At 46.4% G+C, this 22,496-nt stretch overlaps 1 protein-coding gene across 7 annotated transcripts in view; it reads right to left on the reverse strand.

Annotated features, from left to right (window-relative positions):
* Positions 1 to 22,496, reverse strand: part of SMAD9 (SMAD family member 9) — a 107,741-nt gene that overhangs the window by 12,322 nt on the left and 72,923 nt on the right. For 6 of the 7 annotated variants that reach the window (XM_066236611.1, XM_066236609.1, XM_066236612.1 and 3 more), the window contains 4 exons: positions 20,292 to 20,904; positions 10,983 to 11,216; positions 5,767 to 5,877; positions 4,054 to 4,275 (listed from right to left, as the gene is read on the reverse strand). In XM_066236611.1, coding sequence (XP_066092708.1) covers positions 4,054 to 4,275; positions 5,767 to 5,877; positions 10,983 to 11,216; positions 20,292 to 20,703 — 979 coding nt within the window. In that variant the 5' untranslated portion in view covers positions 20,704 to 20,904. The remainder of the gene's footprint in view (positions 1 to 4,053; positions 4,276 to 5,766; positions 5,878 to 10,982; positions 11,217 to 20,291; positions 20,905 to 22,496) is intronic. The other variant, XM_066236615.1, reaches the window with a different exon arrangement.

The raw sequence follows: 22,496 nt of genomic DNA on the forward strand, positions 1-22,496 counted from the left end.
GTTTTAAACACCAGAACAATTTTTCTCCCACTTGTTAACAGAAATAAGAGTCCCTGCCACTAGGGGTCAGTGACTGTAAATACGATCCTGCAGTTACAGGTGCCGGTGGAGATGGACTGGGCTATGTACCTACCTACGGTGGTGCATTTTGGATCGCCTCAGAATGAAATACAAAATTTAAAAAATAGAGTGTATAGCCCTCTAGGGGCTATAAATTCTCAGACCCTCGTGTTCATAACTTTGCATTTAGGAAACATTCCTGAGACAGCTGCTCAGTTTCTTTCTCGGGCTCGAAGTAGCGCTCGAGGCATCTGGATGCTGTGAACGAACACTGGCCACCATGTCCACTGTTTCCTTTCCCATCTTCTCCCCCTTAACGCAATTTTAGAGAAGACTGGTTTTCAGGGTTACTCCAACCATGTCACTCTGAAGAGGCTATCCAGAGCCACCCAGAGGAAGCATAACTCCTTGTGTTCAGGCCAAGGTTTTCCTCGCCCTGGCCCGTCAGCCAGCTGGCCCTCCTCTCAGCCTCCCTCTCCCTGTTCTCTCTCGTATCCATTATGCACCCTCCCTCCACGGCCTGGAGTCTGACACCCATTGGCCAGGCCCTGAGGGATAGGCAGAAGGAATGGTCCTAATTGGCTGGGACACAGTTACTTGGCTGGACTGAATTCTGTGAACAACCCTGGAACTCCCGTGCTTGTGGGTGCTTGTGGAATTTCAAAAGCGGGAGTACAGGCAGTTGAAAGAGGGACAGCGAGGCTGCTGCATGCCTAGTATGTGTTTGAATTGAATGACCTTCAAATATATAATGCTCCCAAACTATGTCATAGAGTAGATAAGGTTTATTATCTGACTCTGCTCTTTATCTAGGAGATGATTTTCAATCATGTTAAGGTCTGATCCCAAACCAAGCCCAGTTGGCAGAGTAACAAAGCAGAAAAGTGCCAGGGCAGGTAGGGGTAATTAAGTGTCCTGAGCGACGAGAGAGAGCAGACAGTGGGATGCTGCTGAGCATGTGGAAGCCCGAGCCAGCTCTGAGCACAGGAACAAAACTCAGCCCCAATGTGAAGAGGCTGGCTTGGCTGCAGACAGCGACATCTGAAGAGGAGTCCAGCCGGCACATGATTTTATGTGCAGCCATATGGTAGAAGGAAATAGTGGCTTTAAACTGCATACATTAGATTCTTGATGGTCAGAGAGAACAGTAAGCAATAAGGACAAATGCCCAAATAAAGTGCTGGCGGAGATAGCCAAGACCTATTTGAGGCGGCATGGCCCTGAGGCACATTCTACCCACACCTGGACGGCACCCCTCCTTGGGCTGTGTCTTTCTTTATCTTGCGTTCCACTTATATGGGACTGCCAGCCACCTACCGTGAGATTAGGGAGTTGGGAGTACAACTGTGTTATGCTTACTTAGGACCCCAGGGCGACCTTGGGTTTGACTTGGGTCTGCCGAGTCTGACTGCAAGAGTGTTGTGTTCCCTGTCAGTCCTCTTCTGTGGCCTTGAATGACAGAGAAATGGCAGAGGGGAACCAGGGAGGGGACAGGTTAATCAGGCTGGCGAGAAGGTCCCAGTGCTCTGGAATCCACTAATGGTCAAAGGAGGAAGTCGGTGTCTGTGAGAGGAATCCTTTCCCAACTGGAAAGGAGGGAAAAACACCACCACAGAAAGTAGACCCCATCACCCACCATCTGCTCAGAGACCAAAGCCTCTCCACTCTGCTCAGAAACAAACAACCCCAGCTTTACTTGCAGACTTGACACCTTCCCGTGACTTTGTAACTGGCCTTCCCCTGACCCTGTTGACCTCTCTTCTGCACACCAATTTTAACAACTGGATACTATGGAACTTTACAGAAGTGCATATGTCTGGGTGAGATGTTTAAAATTATCCAAAATTAAAAAATATTTTGACAAAAAGTAATCATATAAAAGTATGGATTTCCAGGTCCACACCCAGGTTTTGGGGTAGAGGATGGAGGTGGGCAGGGGGCACTACGGGACTCCGAGTATGCCTCGTGGCCTTCTCAGGTCTAGGTACCTGTCGGCACAAGACTTCCCCAACAGATAGTGGCAGTGCTCTGGAAAAAGCAGTCCTAATCCACGCAGCAAGCAGTCCCTAGCCTGGCAGCAAGCTCACTCCCCCAAATCTGTACTTAAAGACTTTTTAAGTCTCTCTGGACAATATGACAAGCAACCAGTTTGGGTCCAATTCAGTTACACTGAACAGCCCGCCTCTGCGACTGACACCTCTGTGGTCCCACCAGGCGGGGCTCACCATGGCTGCTGGATCCTAACACGCCTCGTCACCCTCCTCCACCCCACCTGAGCAAAATGCCTAGCAGATAAAATTTAGAAAATGCCGAGACACCAAAAATAAAAATCAGCCACTGATCCACAGTCTAGAAATATTATCAAAGCTAACACTCTTTGATATCTTTCAGCCTTTTATGTGCATTTTTAAAGCAAAATTCGGATCATACTCTATAGGATGTTTTTACATTTTTTATTTATTAATATATTGTGAACATTTGCCTATCATGTGAAGTATTCTGAAACATTGACTGCAATAGTATGACACTCTATATTAAAAACTTTTTAAGGATGTGCTTTAAGAATGAGAAGCCATATTATGTTCAAAGGCAGAAAGGAAAGGGCGTCATGAGAAAGGGAAACAAAGTCTACCAGCAAAGGGGGCAGTCCCAGATCAGCCTGAGGCGCACACCCTCTTTCCCAGGAACTCAGAACTCCTTGTAAGACAGAGGATATAAATAAACAAAAAGTAACTGTCGCCATTATGAGTCAACATCAGTGAATGAATTCAACCTGTTTCTAATGAGTAGTTTGCACATGCACTACAACAGGAGACACTCAAGAGGTGTGTTAGGAAGAATATTAGGACACATCACCACGTGAAATAACAGCTGTGCCCTGGAAATCTGACAGAAGGGGCTCCCATGGCACCCTTCCTGAGGTGGTCTGAGTGCGGGGGTGGGGAGAGGAAAGAGCAAATTGCTCTGAAGGGTCTTTATACCTGTGACCCCAGAGCTGTTTGACATCATCATGAACAGCCAGGTGCCACGCAGACACTACCAACTATTCTAAAATTTTTTTAAAAAGCGATTTAAAGCAGGACCAGGTGGTCGCGAAGTGGATGGAACACTGGACTGGGACGCAAAGGATCCAGGCTCGAAACCCTGAGGTCACCAGCTTGAGTGTGGGCTCAGTCGGCTTGAGCATGGGCTGACCAGCTTGAGCCCAAGGTTGCTGGCTTGAGCATAGGATCATAGACATGACCCCATAATAGCTGGCTTAAGCCCAAAGGCCGCTGGCTTGAAGCCTGAGGTCACTGGCTTGAGCAAGGGGCACTCGCTCTGCTTGACCCAGGGGGTCAAGGCACATATGAGAAAGCAATCAATGAACAACTAAGGTACCACAATAAAGAATTGATGTTTCTCATTTCTACCCCTTCCTGTCTGTCTGTCCCTACCTGTTCCTCTCTCTGACTCTCTATCTGTCAAAAAAAAAGTGATTTTAAGATCCTCAACCAGGCCCCGCCCTCAGTGGGATTTACCATCATTGATTCTGCCAAGAATGGAAACTGCAGAAGCAACGTTGGCCCACTGGCCTTGGCAACGGTGCCCGGGCACGGGAGGACCCCCACACTTCCAAACACAAGTCAGTCTGGATATTTAACTCCTTACCCTCTAAGTCTAAGTCTCCAAAGGTAATTCACCTCATATAAACAATCAGCCAGCCAGAATTCTTCAAAAGTTACTTCAGTTAGCATTGTTGAGCAACTCAAAAACAACTCACTGTCCTTTTATTCAATAACTTCATCCTGCCTGCATTCATATCTATCATCTCATTCATTTTCATAACGCTCACCCTATGCCACCCGTGGGAGACATCACCCTCGTCAGAGGCAGAGGAGCCCTCCCTGCCTGGGCCACCCTGCGAGGTCACATGGCCATTGCACATGGCTCGTTTCTGTTCCCACATTTTAGCTCGTATGAACATAAAAAGAATTCACATATTTCCTTTACCCTTTCCTATGTGTCTCCTGGTATTTTCTATGGTCGAGTTTCTGTTCACATTAGAAAGAAGCCCGAGACAGAATCTGTTTCTGTTGTTGGAAGGGTCTGTGAATCCGTCTACAAGGACACTTCGGGAGGAAGCCTGGAATGTCTCGCCCACGCGGTTGTTCAGTTCGTAGTAGGCGACGGAGCACCAGTGCTGGGGTTCCTCGTAGCATACCGGCCGGAAGTCTGGAGAGAGCGAAGCAGACAAGAAAGCACATCACTACGGCTGGTGGGTCCTGCGTGGCTCTCCGCCTCCCGGTTTGGTTGGGAGAGTTCGATATGAATGCTCTTAAGCAGAGAGTTGGCTGCAAGTCCAAGGCAGCTGCCTGACAACCGTGTCAAACCTGTCACTCTTTAGAGACTGTTTGTGGTGAGCCTAGCTGGGTCATGCACCTGCGGCACAGCCCACGGGCCCAGTGACTCTCCCACAGTCAGAGCTTTATGAGTACTCAGGGGGCCAAGCAAACAAGGATGTGATCGGACCCATGGAAGCTACCTCGCTCCTACGAAAGCACCGCTGGAAGGAAGCTGCAGCTCACGTCATCTCTACTTGTGAACAAAACAAGAGTGTTACCGCTACTGTGTCCACACTGAGCCCCTGGGGCCAAGAGTGCCATTTCTGAACAAACTAAAGATGAAATACAACAGTTTGGATAGGACAAAAACCAAACCAGAAACATCAGAGAGAACTTTAAATTATTTAAGAGAGAAAATTAACAAAACTCACTTCTCTTTAAGCATACACATAGAATACTTAGTTACTTATGCCATAAAGATTATTTTAAGTAGCTGTATGTTTCAATAGGAAATGAGTGAATGTCATGTTTTCACCCTTAATTTTTCAGTTGAGTAACCAAACAAGGAGTTCTTGGCCTCCCTGTCACCCCTACTCTGTCCTGATTTCCTACTGATTCTACCCATGACATGACATTGCTTATCTGTGGATAGCCTTGTGATTCTTGCTTCAAGAGTGTGTTCTTTTATCAATAAATATTAATTGATAGAACAGATAAATGAGGGGGTTATCTGATTTACCAAAGGCTCTTACTTATAAAAGAATTCACTCTGAGACATTTTAAGTAGTAAATGCCTTCAAACCCTCCTGACCCAGTGTGGTTCCCGGAGCTGCGGGCCGCGTCACTGTCACGGGGCAGCTTGTGAGGAGCGCCCCATCCTAGATCCAGAGGACCTAAGCCTGAATTTATATGAGACTGCCACACGCTCCCTGTGAATGTTAAAGTAGAGCCACATTTTTCTAGTCTATTGTAAGACATATATGACCGTTTGTAGAAACTGTACTGACATCTATTTCTAAGAGCACCCCTCCCAGCCAATGAAAGACACCCTCTAAATCTACAGTAAAAACAGAAACAGGACAAAACCCCTCACCCAGCTGGTTCCATTCTGAAGATCAAGAATGACAAAACTCTAAATGTTAGGTTAAAAAAAAAAAATTAATGTATCTTAGTAAACAGGATGATAAAGAAAACATATACTCTGTGTACAGAGGAAGGCTCAAGTTAACACGCAAGGCCATGCTGTCAGGCCCTGAATCACTCAGGAAGAGCCGGCCGGCACACTTGGTTTCCTTTGGTTTTTAAATTTATTTTGGGGTAATAAGAAATGCTCTTAGAAAATAGCTACATTTTGCTGGTTGCTGGTCGTCTGCAAATTTACCTCCATTAGTCATTGACAGTACTAAATGACTATCAGTTGTGTCATCTACAGGTCGGCCATTCTGGGTGCCTGGGACTTCTGTGGCATGGTAAGGCGGGGATGATGTGTCAACTAAAAGAAAGCAGTAAAACAAAGGAAGGTCAAACTGATAAAACTAAACAAAGACAACCTGACTCAATCTTTTTGGCCGTTCACCTCCTCGGCTTGGTGGACAGTGTTTTGTTTTTTTGTTTGTTTGTTTTTACTAAAGTGAGACAGTAAGGCTAATATGAAGTAAAGCTGAGACTGTTTTACAGGGGAAGTAGGATGTCCTAAGCCCGTGATGGTGAACCTATGACACACATAGCCATTTTCGATGACACGCGGCTGCATACCAGAGAAGTACGGGGCCGCATGCCGAGAAGGACGTTTCATCCTCGGCTCCTGCAGGGCCAGGTGCAGTAGCTGAGGATAAAACATTTGCTGTAGTGTAGACACTCTGTGCCAGAGGTCTGTAGGCCAAAACAACAGAACTCCGGCACAGAGCGTCTAGTTCTGGGACTTCCAGTTAGGTCGTTAGGGGATCTTTGACCTCACTTCTTGCCGGTGGAGAGGGAGCAGCAGAATTTGCCCGGGGGGGGGGGGTATGCATCTCTGGGGGCCCTGTGATCGCCATTACCAGCAACCACATAACCACAGCAACCATCATCCAATCTACTGTTCTGGGGTGTCTGGATTTCTAATTGACCATCAATACTGAGATAAGTGAGGGGGAGGCTGGGAGAGGCGAGGGCCTGTGCTATGGGTGCCGTTTCCTGCCATTAGAAATAGCGGCAGCCATCTTAATTTACATAAGATGCAACTTGCAGAATTTCAAGGCAGCATCTGGGCTCAGGTGTTTGTCGACTTGAGGTCAAAGCTTGAGAATCTGGAAAGGTGCTGCTTGGAGAATCAAGAGGAGTGCCACTATGAACAGGAAATTAGGGGTGCCTGGAACTGATTACCAGACACTTTTAGCACCCTGAAAAATATAGCAATGGCTTTACTCACAATTTTTCCCTCTACGTAGTTTTGTGAGACCTTATTCTCAGTGTTAAATAATATCAAAACCAACAAAAGAAACAGATTGAAGATGAAGTTAGTAGTGCTTGCTTGGGCTTGAAGTGTGCAAAATTGAAGATTTAGCCAATGAAATTCAGCAACAAAGAAGTAACTAATAGGCAGATTAGTTAAAGAATTCCCCCACCCCATCACTTACCTTAGTTCACGACACCCCACACAAGTTAAATAATATCAAGACCAACAAAAGAAACCGACTGACAGATGAACAAAGAAGTCACTAAGCAGGTAAGTTAAATAGTTAGTTTTTGGTTTATTAAATAGTTATATATTAGTTATACATTTTTGTTATTTAAACTATAAATATTGTGAAATTATGTTTTTTTTTTCCTCAAAGTGACACACCACCCGAGTTATGCTCAGTTTTTTGGCGAATTTTGACACACCAAGCTCAAAAGATTGTCCATCACTGTCCTAAGCTCTTTGCTAAAGGCTTGATTAGTTTTTCCTATGACTTACAAGTTATAATTGAGTTCAAATGGTTTTGTAAGATTTTCACACCTAGGAAAATCTTCTCCTAGCTTGCTTTTCTCAAAAGCAAAAGAGCTATTATCTGGATTTCAAACCAGAGAAAGTTAAACCTTCTTTGCAGTGAGCTTAATTTTCAATTCTTCTGTTGCCATGGGCTGTACAATGACCACAGTGATGTTCTGCCCCTGAGGGAGTTCAAATATGCCCCCAAAACACAGGACAGCTGAAACCTAATTATAGTATTGAGCCCAAATTACACTGAGAAGGGTTCTTCTCCGCTAGTATCAGTTCTATAATTGATCAGAGATCATGGTTAGGAAAATGGGGTCAATAAAGGAGGTAGTATCTTATCAGGACTGAATTCGTTACACAATAAAAACTCCTGAGGCCGAAGAAAAACTCTTTAGAGGGGGCCTCAGAATAAGTGGTCCCTTCTGCAGACATTCCCAGTGTCAGCTCAGAGTGGTCTCATTATATTAGTGGTAGAGGTCAACAGCCTCAAAGTTGGAATCAGTTTGCCTTTGTTGAACTGTCCATTCAAGTATCAATAGTTCTCACACTTAAGGTTGCATAAAAGTCACCAGTGGAATGTGTTAAAAATGCAGATTTCTGGCCCAAGCCCTAGAAATTCTTAGTCTGTAGAGCAGTGGTTGGACACAGTCATGGAAGTTTTAACAGGCAAGGCAGGTGGTCTACCAACCACACTGAATAACCATGGAGAAGGTATTTTCATTTGAAAAAATGAACTAAAACCCTGGTGAAAAAAGTTTTAAAGCAAGGTAACCCTTCTGCTGGTCCTGGAGTAAATCTATCTACAAAATCAAGGGGCTTAATAAAGAAAGTCACCGTTCCACTTATTCCCACAGGAATTAGAAATAGGGACTCAAAACAGATACCTGCACATCAATGGTCACAGCAGCATAATTCACAATAGCCAAAAGATGCAAAGAACCCCAATGTCCATCGACTGGTAAATGGATTTTTAAAGTGGGATCTATCCATATAATGGAATACAGTCGAGTCACAAAAATGAAGTAACAGATGAATGCTACCACAAGGATAAATTATGGTATGAAAACAGTTAAGCTAAATTAAATAAGCCAGACGCAAAAAAGACAAATATGGTATGAGTTCATGTATATGAGGTACCTCTGACCAGGCAAATTTATAGAGACAGAGAGTGGATCAGAGGCCACCCAGGGGCTGGAGAGAGGCAGGGAATGAGGAGCCATTGTGTCATGGGCACAGAGTCTCCGTTAGTGACGATGAGACAATTTTGGAAATAGTGGTGACAGCTGCACAACATTGTATGCTTAATGCCACTGGATCATACACTTAAACATGGTTAAACTGCAAACTTTATGTGTGTTGTGTTCAACAACATTATCTGTGTTGTTATCACAACTCAAAAACTATAATACAATATATTTTTTAAAAACCCACTGAATTGAACACATTAACTGGCTGGATTTTATGACGTGAATTATATTGCAATAACGCTGTTTAAAAAGTTTAAGGAGCTGAACTGGTTAATCTCAAAAATTCCTTCTAGTCTTAGCTATAGATCTGTTATTTAGGTTGGCATTTTGCTGTTATTAATTATTCAGAAAATAATTATTTCCTTTGAAATCAAAAGGATTATTCCCTTTGTGAGAAACTAATCAGCATCTGCACAGAACTTGAAGTCTGTCCTTCATGGTCAAGAAGGAGAAGAAACCATTGACCTGTTGCTTCACCAGTGTGGGAACACACACTCAGCACAGGAAATCCTTTTTTGTGTGTGTGTGTGTGTGTGTGTGTGTGTGTGTGTGTGTGTGAGAGAGAGAGAGAGAGAGAGAGAGACAGGAAGGGAGTTGCAGCATTAGTTGTTCATTGATTGCTTCTCATCTGTACCTTAACTGAAGGCTCCAGCCCAGCCAGTGACCCCCTTGCTCAAGCCAGTGACCTTGAGCTTCAAGCCAGTGGCCTCTGGGCTCAAGCCAGTGACCCAGCACTCAGCTGGTGACCCCACACTCAAGATGGTAACCTCAGAGTTTTGAACCTGGGACCTCAGCATCCCAGGTCGACTCTTTACTGCATCACCACCAGTCAAGCAGCACAGGAAATCTTTATAGCACAAATGTATTTTATGTAAATATATATTTTGCAACCTAATTAACCTCCTGTCCCTTAACTAGGACTCTCCTAAAATGAGTTCTCTTTCTGTCGTGCACCTTTCTCAGTGACATCAGCCATCTGCAAGACTTACCCATCTTCTTCACCCTGTGTGAGGTACTCCAGGCCACATCTCAACCTTTGCCCCCACTTCCTCCAGTCCTGGTGATCCCACCTCCTCAAATTCATTGCCTCTTTCCATCCCACTTCCCTTCTTTAGTCCTTATTACACTTTGCCACTTACTTACATGATCGTTCTCCTAGACCACTTGATCAGTCCTCACTCATCAATCCTCCCGCACTGGCAAAGCGCCCGGGACTTGGCAGCTGCTCCGCCATTACTGCCCGACACAAGGAAACCTGCCTCTCTAACCCTGAGCTCTACTTACTCCAAGTTCCAAATGCCTGATAACCAACTGATGAGCAACTTCGGCATTTTGGGCTCTATGCTAGACGCACAAAAGATAAAATGACTGATAGTTGAATGGCAGAAACAGACACAAAATTATGTAATGTAGAGTGATAAATTCATATAGTAGATGCAAATGTAACATATTAGATGGTCAGTGAGGGGAAAAATGGAGAACTGAGTAACTCGGAGGGGAGGGGGCAACGCCTTCCTTGCCTTTCCACATTTTATGATTTCTCTGAAAATGGGGACAATTTTTATTCACCTTTTCATTTTCCTCTCGGCACCTGAGGCCATGCCAGCACACAGTGTGAGCTCAGTAAACAGGCATGTAGATGTGGAGAAAGGGACGGCCCCCAGTGTGCTGGTGCACGCCTGCAGGAACCTGACTTATGTATCTCGTGAGTGTGGAATTCTCACACTCAGGAGATACATAAAATCTTTTTTGTTATTATATAACTTATACCCACTTGATAGGTGTGACAGCTCATTCAGTGGTCACAGTGGGCATGGCTGGCCCTCTCCTTTCCAAGTGCCTGTTCAATTCAGGAAGGATTGATTGATCAGATCTCCCTTCAAATGCTGAGCTTGCTTCCTACAGCAAAGAGGGAGTGTGCCCGGCGGGAGCAGGCCTCCCTCTGCCCCACACAAGACCCCATAACCCCCACAAGCCCCACAAGCCCCACACACACAATCTTCGTAGGCAGGGACCCCCTATTGTTGAAGGAGGGGCCACACTGCCAGCCTTCGGGCCAACTGTCCCTGCTCTGCTGGAGAAGTCTTGTATCACATCATCTTATTGCTACTGCCTTAAACAAAATCCCTTGGAATTGCCAGGGATGCTGTTAAAATCCACTTAGTTTCTGAGAGCTTCCAGAGGGTTAGAGCCAAAAACCAGAGCAAAGAACATAGCTGCCAGTGACTCTCTGCAATGGCCCAGCCCCAGTCACTAGGAGGCCCACAGGGTCCCCGAGCCTGGAGGAGACCGCCTTGTGGACGTGAGGTGCTACGTGACATGAGTCACAGAGACTGCCACTAGGACGGACACACCACAGACGTGCCGAGCCATCTCCCACGCACTGACCTGAGTGTTGGTAGGGGCTCTCTGGCTCCGAAGGGCTGCCTGGGGAGTGGGGGCAGCTGACCGGGCATGGGGACTGTGAGAAGGCCGGGCAGGCGGGCTGCTGGAAGGAGTCAGGGTAGGTGGCGTTGTGCGGCATGAGTGGCTCGCTGTGAAGGGACGCACTGCGGAACTTGGCCAGGAGGCTGAGCTGCGGGTTGTACTCGCTATGTCTGGGCACCAGGACGGGCGGCAGCACTGGCACGAGAAAGAACCGGCAGTTAGAATGGACACTGGCTCGTTGGCACACAGCAAGGCAGACGCATGCTCTTTCTATGTTTCGATAAGAAAACCCATTTTCCTCTGGAAAGAATGCCTCCCCGTTCTTTATGCTCATCCTGGTTGTCAAGTGCAGTCCCATCTCTTCCTCCAAAGTGAGCTTGTGAATCAAGCTGAACCAAGGGTTTCTCTCCTTAAAGCCTGGGTCTTAAGCAGAATACACCAACTGAGATCCAACAAAAGTTGAGAGGGTAATCATTGTGATGTCAGCACTGTACAGAGAAACTGCCCGTTCACTCCTATCATAGTACCTGGTCTTCTGGAGATTGAATTGGTCATGTCTTGCTTTGATTCCACCAATAAAATGCTTGGGCTTTTTTTAAAGGCAAAATATATTGCTTGCGATAAAACCATAAGTGATGTCCAAAATATTTTTCCCTCAGAAAATGTGAATTCTTTAGATGATCAACCTAAGTTTTAGGCTCAGTAGTGCTGCTCAAGTAAAACCATGCTACCTGTCCTTACCAAAAAGATTTAAAGTCAACTAAAAGTTATTTTGTAAAAGAAAGCAGTGAGAAATAATAAAAATGAGTAAGTAAAAGGTAAGCGGCAATAGGGGACGTATGAATAAAACCTGTTCATTTTCGGTGTCCCTCTGGCTTCCACACTAGAAAAAGAATGAAAATTTCCGTGATCCCAATTCTTACAAAAACGTCGGAATCGATGCCATTCTCAAGGGCAAGCACTGTGCAGGCATTTAGAACTCCTGCTGACTTTGAAAGCATCACATGCCTGGCAGAGAGAAGGTATTCCTGTAAGTTTTGCAGAGCTACAACATAAATGCAGGCAGAGAAGTCGAGAACACAGCAGGAAGTGATCAAAGAAATAGCCAAAGAAAACTTTCCAGAGCTATAGAAAGATCTACGTCATCAGACTGAAGAGAGCCAAAGTGCACAGCCCAATTAATGGGGGGGGGGATCCAAGCCTAGTCATACTGTATTGAGTTTCAAACGTAAAGACACGTGCAATGTTCTAAAAGCTCCCAATCATCTCAAAGTCACGTTTGTACAAAGAAATAAGAATCAAGCTGACTAATGACATCCCACCAGCAATGACGGGTGTTAGAAGGCAATCGACCGGTGCTCATCTAAGAAAAAATAGTTCTTATCCCCAAACCCCACACTAGAAACCAATAAATTGCCAAACAAACAAACAAAAACAACTATAAACCACAATATAAATATTAAGAATTGAGAAGAGGGAGAAAGGAACAAGGCAATATAAATTAGTAAATCCTCATCTTTTATTTTAGGGAGTCAATGAAATTCTCTAAAGGTGATAAATGGAGAAACCAATGTACAGACATATTACCTAGAGTTACCCTCATAATTTTCAGAGAAGTAGGAAAAGAACTAAGCAAAGTTGATCAAAAGGTTGTTCCTGGGGACGGATGAGGTAGCTCCTGTTTTTAATCACATCATTAATTTCTTCCCACCTGCAGGTACTGGTAAAAACTTGCCTAACATGTACACGTTTTCCAGTAAACAGACAACAGTATCGATCACAAGGTCTACCACTTACCTACCATAGTACATTTATCTCTTTCTTCACAAGCAATCATTCTCAGTCCTACATGTGGGAAATAAACTCAAACAGGCCAATGAAAAGTGGGAAACTAAAAACCATGACAGGGGAGAGTAGCAGAAAAAAAACATATGATTGCTTCCCCCTTTCAAAGCCCTATTTGCATACACTGCCTATGATGATACAGAATGAACACTCAACACCACCACGCAAAAATGACCTGGACAAGAAGCATCTGAATTTCTTTTTATGCATCCTCTGAACTGCCTCTTGAACAGTCTGAACGTGAGGGGCTGACATAGCAAACGACATTCGGCTTCCTCATCACCATGTTAACAAAGTTCAAATAAACACTCATTTTTCTCTTTTGTAGGAAGAGGAATTTGAATACTCTCTGTGACCTCCATATTTGCGTGAGACCCACATGAAACAGCACATTCCTATGCTGATAAACATACTGCCTCCCGGCTTCCCAAATGCAGACACTTCTCTTCACGGAGTGCAAAGCTGAGGCACCAGGAAAAGAAAGACTATGTTTTTCCTATTGATACAAATATCTCGGTAATATATTTTTACCATCTGGATAAAAAAACAACAACAAAGGCAGTGAATATTTTTGTAAAGAAAACTGGTTATTTGGCCAGACTGGCTCAGTTACCTTAGATCTGTACTGATATTTTAAAATACTTTCACTCAAAACATAGCTAGCTTAGTCCCTCCGGGTGGTCATAATAGAAATACCATAGATTGGCAGCTTATAAGCACCATCAGTTTATTTCTCACAGTTCTGGAGGCTGGAAGTTCGAGGTCGGGTTCTGGTGAGAGCCTCTTCCAGCTACAGACTGCCGGCCTCTCACAATGGAAGGGGCCAAGGATCTCTCTGGGGCCTCTTTCTGAGGGCGCTAATCCCATTCATGAGGTCTGCCCTTGTGACTCCATCACCTCCCAAAGGTCCTCCCTGCTAATAATATCACCTCTGGCCTAAGTTTTTCAATGTATTTTGAGGGAACAGACATTCAACGTAGAGCAATGGTTATTCCTCATTAGAAAATTCCATTCCCATACCTCAACTGCTACTTGCAAATGTAGCAGTTGTAAGACCTACTTGTAAGACCTGGGGAGCTTACAGACATTTGTTTCTTTCTTGTGCTGCCTTTTAAATACCACACTACCTTTTTTTTTCTTCTTCTTTTCCAAGTGAGAGGAGGGGAGACAGAGAGGCAGACTCCCACATGTGCCCCAATGGGGATCCACCTGGCAACCCCCACCTGAGGCTATGCTCAAAACTGAGCTATTTTTAGCACCTGAGGCGGAGGCTCCCCAGAGCCATCCTCAGAGCCCAGGGCTGACGGCTTGAACCAGTTGAACCATGGCTGTGAGAGAGGAAGAGACAGAGAAGGGGGAGAGGGAGGGGCAAGGGTAGAGAGCCAGATGGTCACTTCTCTTGTGTGCTCTGACTGGAAATTGAATCCAGGACATCTACACAACAGGCTGATGCTCTACTACTGAGCCAACTGGCCAGGGCAATACCACACTCTCTTAATATTAAGTGTTACACAGAGAAACAGAGTAGAAGGAGCTGTTGCATATACATACGGGTGGTGAAAGACAGAGCCGAACAAAGCTTCTGTATCTTTTTCAAAAATCATGTGGTTTTGATTGAGTGTGAGTACTTTGTGTAAAGAGAAACTACACTCCTGAAGAACCTTGTATTGGTGGAGTCAATGCATCGTAGCGTAGAAGAGCATTCTGCACAGCTTCTCCTGTAGAAGCTAACCTGAAGACAGGCGCACGGCACTAGCAGCTGCCACCGGTCCACGAAGGTGGGAGCGTTGGAATGGACAATAATGGTGAAAAACTTTGACAGCAATTTGACAGAGTAATTTTACATTTGTTGAAAAGAATTTTTAAAAATTTTTTTTGTATTTTGTCTTTTTAAAATTTCACTTGCTTAGTGTAGGGTGGTGGGCAATGGGGGCCGGTCACATGGGGAACTCAGGCCCGGGAACTTTGGCTAGGACCACTCACAACCAAGCGTGCCAAAAGAAACTTCCCAGAGGTCCTTGGAAAAAGAGTGACCGTCTGTCAGCCAGTGAGATTTCACCACATCATATTAGCTCGCCCACCCTAGATGGGACCCTTTAAATATCTCTCACACGGGTCACCCCACACGACTTCCCTGGCCTCTCTGTCCCTGGGACCAGGGAACATTGTCAGGCGAGAAGCGTTCTGTACTAAATAAAGCCTACTATTATTCCACACTTTGTGGCTACGGCCCCTTCCTTCCTTCTTGGCGGGTAAAAATACCTTACATTTTGGTCCTAAAAACCCGGGAGAAGAAGTCTGCAAGGACCACTCTTCTTCCCTTCCCCTCTGAGAAAGAACCAGGACCTCTGACCTTCCACCCACTTCAATGCATGGTGCGGTAAGTCCCCTGCCTCCAGCCTTCCCCTCAGTTCTTTCCGCCGAGACTCCCTTTCTGAAACGGCAGCTGCGTCAGGGACCTCTTTCCGTCCGAGTGCGTGTGTGCCCATGGAGATGTCCGGAGCACATCCAATTTCCCTATCTGTCTGTGGCCAGAACTTGAGTTTTGGGATGCCAGTTCCCATCTCTGACCACTCTAAGGACTGAGGGTGGCCGTGGGGGCACAGGAATCTAATCCAAAAACACTCCGGGAGTTGCCTTATCCGAAATCTCTCCCCTAAAGAAGAGGAAAGTGTTCTTCTTCTCCGCTGTGGCCAGGCCACAGAACCCACTGGATAATCGAGCCAGGTGACTGCCTGAAGGGACTTTCGGTTTTAACACCCTCACCAATTTAACTATCACCAAAAGAACTGGGAACTGGTTGGAGATCCCTTACATTCAGGGCTTCTAGTTATTTGCACGCCCGTCCTTAATCTCTGTGCCGCCTGTTCTACAAGCAGGCCTTATTTTTTGGCCAGAGAAACCTCACCTAAAATCTCCGCTCCTAATCCTTCCTTCTCCGCAAACTCCCAATTCTCTTCGCCTCCTGCCTGACCCCCAGGGGCGCCCCTCTCTCGGGACCCCTCCCTGGTCCCTCTGTGGACCTCTTCGCTCTGGTCTCTTCCCTCTAAAAGCCCCCTCCCCTCCCTTCACAGAATCCTGTTTCTCATTCACCTGCAAATACCAGTCTCTCTTTCTCCTCCCCTGCCAGCCAGGGGCTCCTCCCTTCTCCACTGTGTTCTTAAATCCCTCCTCCATCAGGCCATTCTCAGCCTGCCATTGGCTCTTACACTGGTTTGCAGGACCCCAAGGCCCAACCCCAATTTTCTTACAGGAAGTTCTGGCCCTGACCTGCCTCTGGTTCCGGTGTTTCTGGCAGGATCTGGGTGTCAGGCTCCCCATGAGCCCCCCCTCCTCTTATTCTCAACCCCCAAACCTCTATCTGGGACCTGTGAACATGGCATTTAAAGTATTAATGGTCCCAACTAGTAGAAACAGGCCAAGGCTGTTTGCCAGGCCCGCATGCAGCAGAAGGTAATGCTCCAAACCCTGGCTCTTGTGACAACCCTGAGGCCGGCAGAGCAACAGAGGCAAAGCACAGGAAGTGCCCGGCCCAAATCCAAGCTGCAAAGAAAATCCCCACCAGCAGCTTGTTTTAAGTGTGGCAAGCAGGGTCACTGGTCCTGGCAGGGCCCCTGCCTGCAGCTGCCCACTGAGCCCTGCCCTGCCTGCAAGCAGTCTGGTCACTGGCGGAGCGATTGCCCCTTTGGGCAACAGGCTTTTCCTCAGTGCCTCTATGTGGAGGACAAACTGCCCGAATGGGAGACTAATCCAGCCATGTGGGCGCATTGCTCAAACTCCTAGGACACGGCCTGGACTCGGAGAACCCAGGGTATGCTGCAACTAGTGGGTAAGTCCATCTCATTTCTTGTGGACATGGGGGCTACCTTCTCTGTTTTGCCATCACACTCAGGACCTCTAGTTCCCTCATGGGTCTCGGTTATGGGAATGGATGGGACTCCTTCTTTTCCCCTTTTTACTCCACTCCTAACATGCAGTTTTGCCTCAAGCTTGCCCCCATGCAGGACCACTGGCAGTGGGAACCACTGGACTCCATCCAACTTCAGCTCACCAAAAGGCTGGACCCTGCAGATCCCTGATTACTCCTCTTTTTCTTTAATCCTTACAGGACGCATCCGCGAAGGTTCTCCAGTCACGGCCAAACAGATGTTCCTCCTGACACCCCTCCAAACCACCACCTTCCGATCTCCCCCTCCCCACGACCCCCTAATCAGCAGGAAGTAGCCAGACGAATAAGCAGCGCCCCTAATTAACACAAAAGACCAGAATGTAGGGTGGCCGGCAATGGAGGACGGCCATGTGGGGAACTCAGGCCCCGGAACATTGGCTAGGTTCAACCACAACCAAATGCACCAAAAGAAAGTTTCCAGAGGTCCTTGGGAAAACAGTGACTGTCCGTCAGCCAGTGAGATTTCACCACGTTATATTAGCTCACCCACCCTAGAGACCCTTTAAATATCCCTCATGCAATTTACTCCGTGCGACTTCTCTGACCCCTGCCGCCCCCCCCCCCCCAGGACCTGAGAACATCGTCCGGGAAGCGCGGTACTCGATAAAGCCTTTTATTACTCCACACTTTGTGGCTACGGTCCCTTCCTTCCTTCTAGGCGGGGTAAAATACCTTACACTTAGTAAGTTAAAAAATATATATATCAGTTTTTGAAGGATCAAAGATTAAAAAAAAATAAAAACTGGTTCTTCAGTACAGCATTGGCTGTAGGGCCAGGGGCTGCCACTGTCATCGCCATTCACATGCAGGTTCTCATTGGATTTGGAAAGACAGTAAAGAAACGGTGGAGCCAAAAAATGGTGGGCCATTCCTTTATTAAAGTCTTGCACTGGCCGACGAGCAAACAGGCAGGGAAAACACTTCCCTTTCTCTCATTCAGAGCTCCCAAAGCCCTGACACATTCTCTGATTCCACAACCAGGAGAATCTTCTCCGGTTTCTCCCAGAGTCAAAGGCCCGCCACTCTCAGCGGAGCTCACAAAGCCCCTCAGCTCTGGTTCCCCATCTGCACACCTTCTCTTTCCCTGCCAACATGGCTGCTTCCTCAGCACTCTGCTTTCCCTCCTCTCTACTCTGCAAACATGGCTTCTTTCTGCCTTTTCTCTTTCTTCCCCTTCTTTTCACTTTCTGGCACAAAAAGCTCTCCTCCAGCAAATATTAGCAAAACAAGGGCCCTTCTCTCCCAAAGCAGGAAGGTAATTTGCAATTTCACAGACCACATATACCTGGCACTGCCCAGCCCCCAATGCAAACTATAAGCAAGCAAACATAAAAATATTTTACAAACTTATTTGACAGACACATTGAAATAGGTTACTTTAAGTGGCTGTGTGTGAGTAAAAGGAAAAGCAAAACTGCAGCTTTAATATTCCTATAAGGGGAGGTCAAAGTATGAGCGATTTCAAAGGGAACATAAACTTTATAATAATCAGGGAACGAGCAAACCTGTTTAACATTAGCATCTCCATTTTTCTCAAAATATTAACTTTAAATATGGCCAGAAAGCCAAATATAAAATCTTCCTTTTCTATTAAAAATATCAAGTTAGGAAATTTCAAAACCTTAAAAATTAATACAATCTTTACCCATCTTTTGTTTTGGAAACTCAAACCTAAAAACTGATATGAGGTCTACCTGCCACAGGTAAAAACATTCATGCTACCATTTCTAAAAAGAATCTTACATCATATAAAAAACTAAAATGTCAAATAATCCTCTAAAATTCGGTTTTTGAGTATTCAAAAGGGAAAAACCGACACCTTTTACAAGACACCTTTTACAACTGTATTACTCAGGAAGCGATAGAATTTCTTAATGAACATTTTTTTTCATTGGGTGTGTTTTGAATGCTTGATATCACTCAAATCTTTGAAACAAACAAAAAAAATCATGTTGTTTCTGTGAACATGCACAGAGAACCCAGAGAGAAATAGGCACTTCAGGAAGAAAGCAAAGACCTATTTGATCTGGGAAAATGCATCAGATGGGCCAGAAGGATGGGACTTCCTCATCAGTTTCACACAGGGACACAATCCCAGGACAGTGACCGTGAGAGGCATTCCCACCCAGGCAGGTGACTTCCTTGGCAGGGCACCAAGCCCTTCCTGGGACTGCCGCGAGGGTCATGAGCCCTCTAGCAGGTGCCAGGCTGCACTCCCACCACATCCTGCCTACCTGGACAGAACCGCCTGCTATTGGACACGGCTGGTTCTGTGAGCTTGTGTACTAGCCCTTAGGGCTCCTGGATTGAGGCTGATGGCCAGTCAGGGAGAGGAAGCCCTCATAGAAACCTAGAGCCATAGGAACATGTACTCCAAAGAGAAATGGAGCCAAAATGTTCCAGCCAGCAAGAAGGGGTGAAGGCTAGCACCAGACGTCTCTGGCAGTGGGGAGTGGAACATGTACAAACATACACATCAGGTGTGTGAGAGCTCAGGGCAATACTGTCCCACATTCAAAGCCATATTTAAGAACAACTGCCAACCTCTCCCAACCCTCATTGTGTTTTCAGTGCTAGGATTTCCAGCAACTCTTTCACTGGTTGTTTTCAGACCCAGAAATGAGATACCCCCACTTACCTGAGCCTGGGGAAGGTGACAGTCAAGAACCCTTCTTTAGTTTAGTTCAGTTCAGTTGAGGGAGAGGGGTCAGAAAGGGGGGTGCTTGGCTTTTACTATTAATCATATCAATGCCATTATTAAGACATTCAAATGGGCCCTGGCCGGTTGGCTCAGCGGTAGAGCGTTGGCCTGGCGTGCTGGGGACCCGGGTTCGATTCCCGGCCAAGGCACATAGGAGAAGCGCCCATTTGCTTCTCCGCCCCCCCCTCCTTCCTCTCTGTTTCTCTCTTCCCTTCCCGCAGCCAAGGCTCCATTGGAGCAAAGATGGCCCGGGTGCTGGGGATGGCTCCTTGGCCTCTGCCCCAGGCGCTAGAGTGGCTCTGGTCGCGGCAGAGCGATGCCCTGGAGAGGCAGAGCATCGCCCCCTGGTGGGCAGAGCGCTGTCCCTGGTGGGCGTGCCGGGTGGATCCTGGTCGGGTGGGCGCATGCGGGAGTCTGTCTGACTGTCTCTCCCCGTTTCCAGCTTCAGAAAAAAAATACAAAAAAAAAAAAAAGACCTTCAAAGGACCCAAAAACTGGAGGAACAAGATGATAATGACTCCAAAACATATCTAAGGAAAACTACAGTTCTAAATTCACAGTTTACATGTCTACTGAGATGAAAATTCTTTCTAGATTTTTCTGACTACAAAATTTTGTATTAGTTCCTCAAAATTGAACCTCACCCTCCCCTCCCCACCCCTCCCTCTCTTTTGGTGATTGGGTGGTCCTTGTCTTGCTTATACCCCATCATTCTCCATCAACTGGGACATACCTCCGTTTAAAATTAAACCATGATGTCATGAAGAAAACTCACCTGGCGTCTCCACCCGGCGGTAGTGGTAGGGGTTAATGCACACCTCTTTCTGCTTGGAGCCAAATGGGAACTCACAGCACTCCAGGGGTTTTAGCTCGTGATGAGACTGGAGGTCAGGCCAACGCCACACTCGGCAATAAATAACATGAGGCAAGCCCTTGCGGTGGGACACCTGCAGCCGCCCGTCCAAGGACCGTGGAATCGTCACACATTTGCTGGGCTGCCCGGGGCAGCTGAGTGCCCTCTCCAGCTCGTCCATGGCTCCTTTCTTCTTCTTCAGCTTCTTCACTAAGGAGTCCACCGCCTTTTCCGCCCACTTCTCCTCCTCATCTCCTTGCTTCCAGCCAAGCAGTCTCTTCACTGCCGGGCTGGTAAAGGAGAAGAGGGAGCTAATGGGGGTGCTGGGGTGCATAAGAGACAGACTGCAGGCGTCCAGTGCAAACAAGGGGCTGGACGGACAGCCCTTCACTGCCTGCAGGGCTCAGAGGAAGCAAGCAGCAGGGGACTCTCCAGGGACGTCATAGGTCTTCCTTTCCTTCTGGTCGGGACTGTGCTCGGCTCAGGCTGGGAAGCGTGCTGGCTCTCTCCTGAGCTCGAGATGCACTGGCCAGCTCTGGAAAGCAAGGCAAGACTTCAGCTGGCTAACTCAGGATACTTGTCAGTAAAGGTGTAAGTTGAATATAAAAGAGAAAATAGTCTTCAAATGCTTTAGACACAAAAACCGCTCAGTCATCTTAACCTCTCCTTCATTCCCTACATCCAAGTCTTGGTATTTCTGCCTTCAAAATTTCTTCCAAATTTCGAAAATTTCCCTCCATTTCCACCAATCTCTGAGGCAGAGCCCATCTCACTCCTCACCGATATTACTGCGACCAACTGTGAAGTATCTTCTCTATTCCAATTCTAGTCCATCCCCCCCAAATACAATTTTTAACAGGTCACTTTCCTATTTAAGAAATGACAGTGGCTCTTTGGTTTCCCAGATACCAATTTTTCTGCCTCTGTCTCTAGGCCAGTGGTTCTCAATCTGTGGGTCACGACCCACAGGTTGAGAACCGCTGCCTAGGCCCTCCTAAATCCTTCCTCAACATATTCACGCTTCTTCCTGTCTCATTTAGAGCTTACACAAGTAATCCATCTTGATGTAGACTACATAAATGGAAAATAAAACAATTAGGGTCACTGATAATTTCATCACTCATAGGCTCTTCCGAACTACTTTATAGGACAGTGATTCTCAAAGTCTGACCCAAGGACCCCTGGAGTCCCAGAGTCCCTTTCATGGGGGGTTGCGAAGTCCTCTCTTTCTCAACTACGTATCTGAGCCATAATATCTCACGTTCCTCAACTCAAACAACCAATCAGAACAGATGGTACCAGAGGGGAACGTGAGAATCCGGTGTCATCCATCAAACCAGGCATTAAAGATATTTGCAAAGATTGAAAACAATAATACTCTTCTCATTGTTTTTTGAAAAATGTTTATCTTATTTATTTAGCATATTTTCTTGAAGTGAGAAACCGGGAGACAGAGAGATAGACTCCTGGATGTGCCCGACTGAGGTCCACCTGGCAAGCCCACTAGGGGGTAATGCTCTGCCCATCTGGGGCGTTGTTCCATTGCAAGTGGAGCTGTTCAACACCTGAGGTGGAGGCCATGGAGCCGTCCTCAATGCCCAGGACAACTGTGCTCCAATGGAACCTTGGCTGTGGGAGGGGGAGAGAGAGATAGACAGAAAAAGAAGAGGGGGAAGGGTGTAGAAGCAGATGGGTGCTTCTCCTGTGTGTACTGGCCAGGAATTGAACCTGGGATATCCACATGCCAGGCTGATGCTTTACCACTGAGCCAACTGGCCAGGGCAAAAAATGATTTCTTTTAAATAAAAGTGTTAATGTTACTATCAATATGATATGTTCATTATCTTTTGACAAATCAATTTTTTTTTAGGTGAGAGGAAGGGAAATAGTGAGGCAGACTCCTGCATGTGCCCAGATCGGGATCGACCCAGCAACTGCATCTGAAGTCTGTGCTTGAGTACCAAGCTATTTTTAGTGCCTAAGGTTGATGTGCTCCAACAGAACTATTCTCAGCACCTGGGGCCACACTCAAACCAACTGAGCCACTGGTTGCAAGACGGGAAGAAAGAGAGAAGGGAGAGAGGGTGGAGGGAGAAGCAGATGGTTGATTCTCCTGCGTGCCCTGAC

Source organism: Saccopteryx bilineata, chromosome 6, assembly GCF_036850765.1.
Source record: "Saccopteryx bilineata isolate mSacBil1 chromosome 6, mSacBil1_pri_phased_curated, whole genome shotgun sequence".
In the NCBI taxonomy this organism is placed as follows: Eukaryota; Metazoa; Chordata; class Mammalia; order Chiroptera; family Emballonuridae; genus Saccopteryx; species Saccopteryx bilineata.